This window comes from Pinus tabuliformis, chromosome 5_2, assembly GCF_031772625.1.
Source record: "Pinus tabuliformis cultivar Carrire ecotype Pingquan chromosome 5_2, CPIR1, whole genome shotgun sequence".
Lineage (NCBI taxonomy): Eukaryota > Viridiplantae > Streptophyta > Pinopsida > Pinales > Pinaceae > Pinus > Pinus tabuliformis.
This window is the reverse complement of record NC_142306.1, coordinates 828,902,846-828,913,578: the sequence shown is the minus strand read 5'-3', so window position 1 is coordinate 828,913,578 and position 10,733 is coordinate 828,902,846. Positions and strand designations below refer to the sequence as shown.

The 10,733-nt window shown below is 40.1% G+C and overlaps 1 protein-coding gene across 1 annotated transcript in view; it reads right to left on the bottom strand.

Annotated features, from left to right (window-relative positions):
- Nucleotides 1-643: 643 nt before the first annotated feature.
- The window catches only part of LOC149161878 (putative protein phosphatase 2C 26), a 198,317-nt gene continuing 188,227 nt past the window's right edge, over nucleotides 644-10,733 (bottom strand). Inside the window, exons 8-11 of the mRNA XM_089437075.1 lie at nucleotides 2,037-2,175; nucleotides 1,844-1,926; nucleotides 1,706-1,754; nucleotides 644-1,603 (exon numbers count right to left, since the gene is read on the bottom strand). Coding sequence (XP_089293201.1) covers nucleotides 1,386-1,603; nucleotides 1,706-1,754; nucleotides 1,844-1,926; nucleotides 2,037-2,175 — 489 coding nt within the window. The 3' untranslated portion in view covers nucleotides 644-1,385. The remainder of the gene's footprint in view (nucleotides 1,604-1,705; nucleotides 1,755-1,843; nucleotides 1,927-2,036; nucleotides 2,176-10,733) is intronic.

The window sequence follows — 10,733 nt, the reverse complement described above, 5'->3', positions numbered from 1 at the left end:
GATCAAAGACTGTCCTAAACAGCTTTGAAGAATAAAGCAAACTTTAGTTAGATGCAAAGATCTGCATTTTAGTGTGACAACCACATATAAAAAAAATATGCTACGAAAATACCACAATCTCTTGAAAAAATTGGCTGCCAAATTTGGAGAACCTCCACCCGTTCTGTATCTTCAATTCCCATTTTGTCTTTTATTTTTCTTACTCTATTCGAAGAATGTTGCCTCTCAGACTTTAACATCCTAATTTGCTTTTCTTCAAACGTTGGCCATTTTTATTGCATAGCATATCAAGTTTCAGTTGAAAGTACTCAAATTGGATAGATCTTAATTAGTCAGTATTAGGTAGCTTCCAACATAGGGGTAAGTCGTAATTGTTTTTTGGTTCTTCAATATTTCTCTATTGCGCCAAAGAAATTCCCAATGCATTAATAGGACTTTTGATGAAATATGAAGTCACTGTAGTAAAACAACAAAAACACTAAACTGTGCAGTGTGCTTTAACAAGTATGGACATGTTTCAACAGAATTCTCTGTGTACTTAAATGTAACAGTCAATCCCAAGACATTTGCCCTTATTCTCTGTTTCTTCTTTCAAGGCCACAATATATTAACATCTTGATGACAAGCAAATACAAAATAACAATAAATTGTAAATGTCTGCAACTAGGCACTTTGATCTTATTTTCTTCCATAAAATATTAAAATCATCAATGCCGCAAATAACGTTTACATTGATCAATATGCATGGGTGAAATGAAGAGCTAGCTTGTCAACAGCGCTCCATGCATCCAAATCTAAAACCTGATAAGAATTAGCAGTGTTGCATATGAACATACCCCTGATAGGTTCTAGCATTCAGAAGCTGGATTTGGTTAAGCTCTATCAGATTTGACAACCATCACGGCACAGCCACAATATCTGTGCTGTAATATCCAATTCGACTGCTCATAATGCTTCTTAGGTGCATTGCAGAAAATGAATAAGGTGGTTGGAGTAAGGATCAACTTCTGTAAGAAAAGCTTACGAGGCAAAGAAAAAATTCCACAGTGCTATTCAATTTATATGATGAAGACTCAAATTGCTTAGAGCTGATTCATGAAGTGCCAGTCACACTCGCTGTACTGTGCCAACTAGATTGTTCCTCCTTAACTCAAACCTGTCTTATTGTTCTTATATAATTTTCCTGCTCCATTAATATTTACAGGAAAGGATATTGGCAGAAACCATCAATTATGGTTCAATATCTGATCATTTTGCATGTACCAGAGCACTGTTTTCTTTTCCTATTCTCTGACAGAAACTGAACTATTGGTGTTGATTAATGTTATTGTGATATCAGCAACTCCGTTGAACTATTCTGAAAATTTTATACGGATTGCTTGAAATCATGTGGTTGTTTCCGAGCTGGCCTCTGCAATAGGTTTTGTAATCTTTGGTTGAAGCTTGATGGTTAGACTATTACCTTCTAACAAAGAGTCTAATTCATTATTGTGAGAAAATTCTCTCTGAAAATCTTTGACTCCATCAAGATGACCAAGTTGTGGTAACATCAATGCATTGACTACTGTCCCTACAATTACGGTAATATCATCCAGCTTCCCTCCTGCAACAAAAGAAAGCGTGAAATATAAAAGAAAACACCAAATCAACAACCATTGTAAGTGATCAGAAGTGTGCAATACAGTTAAAGATATGGTTTCCATGCCTGTGAACTTTATTCCAAGTAGTTTCTTCCATGCAGGAACATCAAATCCCTGTATTAGATTGCTGTCAGTGAAAGAAAAGTAATATGCTTAAATCTTAAACTATGTTTTCAAAGCAACTGAGTAATTAAGCTTCATACCTGGATTCTGGCCTCCAAACAATATGGTGAGTCAAAAGCTGGATCCCTTGCATGTACACTTGCTAGATTGGCTAATGCCTCTACTGCAAAACAAAGGTAGGGAAAAACAACTTGGGTAAACAAAATCAAGTGAAGGTAGACAGTTATAGATAGAACCAAGAAACAGTAGCCTGGAGAAGAGAAGCAACTGTACCTGTTTTGTGTGCAACTTCCGGATCAGACCCTTCAAACCTACTGACCACACCTTCTATTTCATGATCAAAAACATTGTCGAAGAGTCCATCTGATCCCATGACAATTATGTCTCCTTCCTTTACTTCTGTGCTGTATACCTGTTTATTAATGAAAAAGAATCCATTTTAATCAACTTCAATATATGTCACGAACCATGATATGTGCTGATAACTTTGTTGAACAACAAAACCAAAAAGAAAACTAAATGCAGTTGTAGAGGCTAGTTATAAGAAAGTACATCTCTATTTCTAAGTAGATAGAGATGATGCTTAATATCCCCAATTTTGATTTTTCATCTGAGGAGGTCAAAGAGGATCCTTGGGGTGGTGCTAAGCATAGCCCAATTTTGCAAATTCGGGCATTGGAGGCAATTTTGATATCAGGGACATGAGGACTTAGGAGAATAGGCGAAATTACAGCCTTAGTGGAAAGTGGGGACCACAAAAAGGAGGAAATTCGACCTCTAGAGATAATTCGCACTCGTGGAGGACAAGAGAAAGAAAGGGGTGCAAGTTAGTGGAAAATGGGGTCCACCAAGGGAGAGAGGACCAGCTTCTATAAATAGGGAAAGAAGGCCTCCATTTGGGATCTTTTGACCACTTTACTTTCAAACATAAGTTTTCTTGAGTTGTTTAGCCAAGTCCACCCATGTTGTTTAGCAAAAGGAATTCCCAAGTGAGAATTCCACCTCTTCGAGTGTCACCCTAGGAGAGTAAGAGGGAGTTTGTTCTGGGTGATTGTGGAGCTCATTTGCAGTCCATTCATCAGCTTGTGCATATTTGCCTAGGTCACAGAAGGAGAATTCGTGGGTTGAGAAGAGCCAACAAGTGGAGACTGGGCCAGAGATTTTGCAGAAATTTATCCATTGGAAAGGTGATTTTCCTTTTGGTATTTTGCACGCCTGAGAGTGCTGCATTTTGGAGGGTCGAATTGTCCAAAATCTAGGCCTACGCAGGGGTCACTGGACATCTACTGCACAGCCATAGAGAGCAGGGAATTTTGTGGGAGTTGGGCAAAAGGAGAAATAAGGAGACTTGGTACAATGATTTGCAGTGGGTTGGAAGAAACTCTCCAAACAGTGATTTGAGTCATTCTACAGCAGATTCCTTCCTACAACACATTCCGCTAGCCAATTGGAGCCAAACGCACTTCTTGGGGCCACCGAGGCATGTTGGATTCAACCCAAACCCTTTCTGGGTTTGGAGCATGGCGCAATTCACTCTAGGACCATTTCCACCACTTGGGTTCATGAGATATTTCTGGTCTTTTTTGGGGTTCTTGCGAGGAGGCCGCTCACCCAGTTTCATCTCATTTCGGGCACTTAAAGTAGTTTCTCCTATTCCATCCCATCAACAACTAGCAGGAATCCTAGGCAGAGCGTAGATCTCTTGGGAGAGTCATTCCTACACTTGGGCCATTACACTCTCACCTAGGTTTTGCATAGCTTGCAGTAGCAAGCCCAAGTTCCATTGTCCTTACTCATTGTACTCATCATTCTCGAGATTAGTAAAATGGCTTAGTTGTTCTGCTTAAGTTTCCTGGTGTTTTGATATGTATGTGCGGTATATATTTAGGGTTGTTGTTCCTTGTGCATGTTTCTGTTATTTGCTATAATTTTTCAATTTGGAATATTACAGTGGTATCAGTGCGTGATCTTGGCCAGTTGTGGGAAATCTAGCAATATCATCGAGGTGTTGGGCATGCATGCATGGTAACAGGTGGAATTATTGACCAACAAATGGCTAAGGGGAGAGTGAGTATGTAGCAAATCTGGGATGGGATCCATCAGAATGATGAGAAATTGGCCTAGCTGAGGAAGATGATGGACCAAATCCATCTTCATCCTTGCAACAAAGACAATAGAGGTGTGCAAGCCATGGAGGTGAAGCCATTTACACCATGTGGAGGAAGTCAACGGAATCAAAGCACTAGACCTCCTCAAGACGAGTGGACAGGCCGAGGCTAGCTAGGTGAGGAGACCAGGAGGAGATCTTACTTCAGACTGTGGGGCTTAGGGCACAAGTACACTGACAACGAGCTTGAAGAGGAGGTTGAGAGCACGCGGGAGTGTGAGGAGCATGTAGATATACTCAGTGTGACGTAGGAGTCACCCTTGTTGGAGATCTCTTTGCTAGTGTCGGTTGACACCTTAGTGGAAAAAGTAGAGCATACACTCTGTGGGCCATTTGTTGATGAGGTGCCACCCATGGATGAGGTGTTGATAGTTGATGAGGTACCCAGAGTTGTGACCGAGTTTTCACACAATGGCTACCCACAGCAAATTGATGAAGTGCCTCGAGACATATCCACCATTGGTGAGGTGTCAGGAGACACAAAGGTATCCAGAGCTATGACCAAGTTTACAGATTACAGTCGCCCACAGCAATTTCATCAGCTCTAGGTTGACCTTCTAGTATTGAAAAATAAGGCCACAATAGTCCAAGAGACCATTCTACAGCAAAACGAGGAGCTGGAGGGCATGAGAGCAGTTTGTGCCGAGTCAGCGATCAAGCTGACTCACATTGGGGAACGGTTGGATTCCCTAATGGTACAGCTAGAGGAGTACACATTAGAGCATTGGAGCAACCATTTCTAGGCATACATAGATGGGGCTTGCGACACTATTAGGTTACCTCTGCACATTGGGGAGATAGAGGCTAAGTTACCTAGTTAGATCTCACATGTTGACCAAGCTAGTGAGATGAGGGAACATGAGTTGCACAGGACGCAGCATTCGCATGTTGAGGTTGTTGCACATGCAGGGACACATGCATTTGATCCTGCCCTTGGGGTTGGATGGCAAGAGATTCTAAGTTGGTACCTGAAATCGTGTGCTGGACTTATGGAGATGGTCGTAGTCGGAAGTGAAACTCGGCAGGAGCTCCCAGAGTCCAGACATTGGGGATACTGAAGGCCTAGGTTGGCATTGGGATCCAGGTGAGGCTTCCTACCATATACTCAAGACGCAAGATGACAGATGTTGGGATCCAGGTGGGATTCCCCGCCACATCATGGATTTGGCTAGTGAGGGTATTGGCAATGTGACAGATTCGTTGACTAATCTTCCACACACTTTCAGATCTCCATCAACATTAGTGACGGGTCAGGTTGACAAGGGAGAAAGTAGGCTCTGCGAGTTATTTGGGCATGTTGGTTGTCCATGGAGTCTCAGGATGATTAGCACATTCTGGCAAAAGCTTGTCTAAAGAGGTGGCATCGATAGGCCACCAGACAGGGCATTGTATGGAGACAATGTTCTTCCATCGATGTATGGGGCATAGAAGCCCCCGAGGATCGGCACAACAACGATATTTCCGCTAGCATGTGTGGAGTTATGTCACTCAGGTCTATCGGGACAGAAGAGGAGATTTGACACGCATCATGGTGTGTTCGCTAGCAAAGTGGCAAATACTTTGGCACATTCAGGATGCCTTATGATGCAAGGTGGTACGACAGTAGGCAGCAATATCCAATGGGAGCACAGAGGTGTATGTTGGTGTATCATGATGTGTGGGCTTACCCTATGGAGTAGAAGTGATTCACACCACCTTGAGTTTTCGCATGGAGAGATGGTTGCTTCGACACAAGAGGGATGCCCGTTGATTCAGGATGATATGGTAGCCGATAGTGGTATCCAACAGTGCACATAGGGGTGCAACTGGGTGCAAATGTGTGCCAAGGGGCATAGAGATACATGTGTGTATGCAGAGGAGCACAGGAATTCTTGGCCGTATGTAGTGATGTCTGACGCTGCTCATTGGAATTTTGGAGTGTTCCCTCCAAGGAGACAGCCTGATAGGGATGACAGCCATGCCATTGGGCGTAGCTCACCCAGGATCGATGAGGACGCAGATGAGCATCATTTGATGATATCCATGGGGACTCACATGCCTGTCTCACTTCCACATTGTTTGTAGGCACAAAGGAGTTGGATGTTGTCCCTTGATGCCTTCATCGCAACCAGCAAGACGCGGGAGGCTCGCTCAAGACAGTTAGATGGGACACAGAGTATCCAGAGAGAGACTTCTCATCTAGGGCATTGGTTAGGACATGAGCTGATAGGTAGAGGCCTAGGGAGTGCGTGCTTTGCTGCAGAGGTAGAGTATGCTCCACCCTTGAGTTCACACTTAGGGAGGCAACCGTGAGGGAGCTGCATGGTGCACCTTCGGCAGGACAGCCCAAAGCGTATGTGGGCATGAGGTGCAAGGGATGGTAGACAGCTTTTATAGGAGGGTATCCAGACTCCAAGCAGTGACCAGGTGCATCATTAGGAGTCGGGGTAGCAGATTTCACAACATGATCTCGCAGGAGCAAAGAAATTTGGCATACGCGAGATAGATTCTTGATGCTTGGTGCCCATTTATTGGATACATTTAGGGGTTAGAGACGAGGCACAAAGGGGTCCTAGCAGCTAGCAGTAGGTCACAGCAGTAGGGAGGGAGGTTTGGGAGTTGTGAACCCCCAGTGTGGCTATGGGATTCGATGATCCTGTTGATTGGTGGGACACTCCACTTCTTGGTGAGTACAGCCATGATAGTAGGTGATTCAGTGCATTCTTCAGTTGATCCCCAAAGGATCGTTGTGGCCTTCATCACGTGGCTAGTGTCAAAAATTGGCAGCGTAGGGATGAATTTCTAAGAATAGAATTTCTAAACATAGATATTCTAAAAATAGAAAGTCTAAAAGATAGAAAATCTAAAAATAGAAAGTCTAAAGATAGTAGATCACCTTGCATCAATTGGTAATCAAGTATTGTTGATGAAAAATCACTTCTGATCATTAATCATTCCTAATAGTTCAATCTGGACTTAATATTTTATCATCAATATTATTATTATTATCCTCTTTATGATATTATTATTATTATTATTAAAAGGAATTTTAAGACACTTAATCATGGCTCTCAATAATGTTCTCTTACACTCTCATTATTGGCATGGCATATTCCTCTTACACTCTCATTAATGCTCTTACACTCATTAAAGCAAGTCATAAAAGATTCTCTTACACTCAATAAAAGCATGTCATAAAAGATTCTTCTTATGCACTCTTTAATGCATATGTTACACTCTCTGTTAAAAGTATAAGTTACGAAGGCATGCTTACCTCCTTAATGGCATGAGTTACATTTCCTAAATGGGCATGAGTTATACTTCTCTTGGCATGCGAGTTACTCCTCCTTTATAGCATGGATTTGTTGCTCCTCCTATATACACATGCCTCATTCTTTCTCCCCTCACTACTTGTGCATTGTGAAAGAAGAATTCAAAATTGGGAGAGAGTTGAAGAGAGTTGAAGAAGATTGTGTGAGAGAGACTTGGAGAGTAAGAGTGGAACTTGGTGAGCCAAGGTTGATTCAGTGCTTCAGTGTTGATTCAGTTGAAGGGAAGGTTGATTCAGTGTGTGCATCTGTTGTTGCTACCAGTGATCTTCATGCTACAACTTGTTCAGATTTGGGTGAACTTACTCATTCTCTTGATCTCTCATTGTACTTTGTATCTTTGTTGAACAATTGATTTCTAATAGAAGAATAATCTGGTTGGGTTTTCCCCTTGTGGGTTTTTCCTTGTTCATTGGACCTAAATTCTCTGTCTCATTGTATTCTTGGATGTGTTCTATTGTGCATTTGATTTATGTTCTATCTACAATTGCTTATCTAATATTGTAGCATAAAGAAGTTTTGTAATAAGTGATTGTTACAACATAGAACATTAGAATTTCAACATGGTATCAGAGCTTTGGTGAATACAAGCTCAAGAAGGCAAGTGTTGTTCCATCCCATTTTCTGTTGAAATATCAAGTGTTGTCTACTCTATGTGTAGCTCATTTTATGCTAAAATATCACTTGCTATTCCTTTTGAGAAACCTAGGGTGTCATATGGATTAAGTTCTTTAGGTAGATTTATCTTAGACTTTGACATTTTCTAGTGTTTTCTCTTTTCTTCTTATTAGTTCTTTCAAATTATTATGTTCCTTTGATCAAGACAAATGCCAAACAATGGAGATCACAACAAGAGACACAAGATGTAAGCACTCAGGTAGGGAAAAACCCCTATCTATGGGAAAACCTAGTACAACTCTTCCACTAGTATATTCAAATCAAGATGAGACAATCCCAGACCCTTCAGACCTCGACAAAGACCTCTTCCAATCACCAAGTCAGCCCTTCCTTCCAGTAGATCATCCCTACCAAAGTCTCCAAGTGTCAGCCTCTCATATGCAGCTTCAATCCAGAATTTCGGCCCCCAACTACAGAATTTCGGCCCCCAGCTTCAAAATTTCAGACCTGCAATTGATTCAGAAATTCCAGCCCCGTCTTCAGTCTATTAACTTCGCATGTGTGAGAGAGAGATGCCCAAAAGCTCGATTTTTGTCTTCCCCAACTTATTCCTTCTTTCTCCTCAACTTCGCTCTTGTTTTCTGCCTCTTTCTCTTATAGATCGAACTTGTTTAATGTGTGCATCAAATGAGTTGAGTTGCTTCTCTATATATACTCCTTTTGTTGGGCCCGATAGCCCTAATCCAAGCCGACTTCATGAGGACAGGGTTGACTTGGTGTGGAGGTGACAAATGACACTTTTGACTCAAAAATAATTCTTTTTACATGATACAAAAACCCGAGAAGGGTCTAATAAAAATGACAATGACTCTATTGACTTGTGACAAAACCTAGAAGCCTTCAATGGAGACTTTGACCTAGAAAATAAATAAAAGAGCATGAAACCCATGCTTCAATAAAAAAAAATCTTTTACAATAATTTTTTCTTTTGACAAATTTTACTACTACAGTTCTTCCAAGATTTCAAGGAACCCAAGGAATGATAGTAATTTTGCAAATAGTAATTAAGGTGTTGCATGTGTTTAATAGTTGTGGTTTTGGTACTTGTTGATGCATGTAAAAGTAAAGAGTAGTTTTACTTTTGTTTATGCATGTGTAAGAAAGTGTTGTTTTGAAAAGAAGTATAATGCATAGAAGGCTATGAAAGAATAATTGATAGAAATTGAATGTTGAAGATATGGGGATTTTGATTCTCTTACATTATATGAGAAATGTGATAATCTTATGGGTTTTGGTAATTTTGATATTAAAGTTTACTAACAATATGGTTGTAGATAAGAATCGTGACTTTTGCAAAAGATGGAAAGATAGTTTTCTAAACTAACATATTTTGCAGCGATCAAAGATGGATTATAACTAATATCGTTGTAGGCAATGAAGTCAATATGTATAATTATTATTACATGTCTTCACTCTAAGATCAAGATTTGAAGATCTTTATCAAATCAATGGAAAACATATTCATGCATTGATTCATTATAAGTAATCATCAATATAAATAGTGGCACCGAAAATGTTCACTCATCTTCATTATAAAACATTAACTCATGTGAGAAAGACAGTTTCCGAAATGCCTAAGATTAGAGTGGATCCTGATGGAGTTTGCCAAGTGGTGTTCAAAAATATGCATTTCTTCTGCCAATGACATATGACCTAAGTCACAGGATTCGTCCTAAACCCCCTACAAATCCTGAATCCAGCGAATCCGACACGATTCGGTCCGGATTCGTGTCCAAATCATATGACACGTCGTGTCCTTTTCCGACACATCGAATCCGAGGTCGTGTCACGATTTTCAAAAGCATGTCGCGATTTTGGGAAACATGTCCTGTTCATGGTAATGTTAAATTCTTAAAGTAAAAGTGGCATTCTCCTTAATCTTCATTTTCATCCTTTTACTTAAATTTTTAACATTACCATGAAATGACTCAGGATGTTTGAGAGTTGTTCCGGCCTCATTGGATTTCATATGGAGAAAGTAGAATTTTAGATTGCATTCAAAATCCAGCAGACTTATCAGTTTTTCAGGATTTTAGGATTGGGGGATTGCAATGTTTCCTTTGAATTTTGTCATGTATTAGGGTATGGAACTTGTATTTAATCAAGAGCACCAATCCCTCTATGTACCTTGATGTTAGTGACATTGGTTGTCGAACTCCTGTATCATGACCCTCCTAAAAATGTACGCATCACTCAGACAAAATCTTGACTTGACATGTTATGCTTGTTCTATCTTATGTTAATGCTTAAAGGGTGATATTAATGACAAAGATCCCTATACAGATACAGAGGTAATGACAAAGATACCTCTAGATATTAATGCTTAGAGGGTGATATTAATGACAAAGATCCTGATTTTCCAACAAGACTAAAAAATTAGACATTTCTCGTGGTGGCAAGAGGACCAAGCATAAGAAATAGATAATAGATTGACATGTATTAGAATTTTGAATGTACTATGCATGCTAATAGCTATAGATGAAGATCTATGTTTGAAATCAATAAATTTGTATCATTAATTAAAATTTGTGTAAGAAATATGATAATATCTAATTTTTAATATATATATATATATATATATATATATATATTTAATAAAATAATATATAACGTGTCCTGTTCCGGGGGGTCAGCGTGTCCAAATCCGACACCACGAATCTCGAATCCTACGTGTCCTGAATCCCCGTGTCAAGTGACTTAGCATATGACTAATGGACAGTGGTAACAACTTCAAGAGGGAGCTAACAACTTCCTTCAGTCCCCCTTAAAAAATAAGTATTTTTCAAGTCTTATGTTGTTTCTTTGTGCCATTGCTCT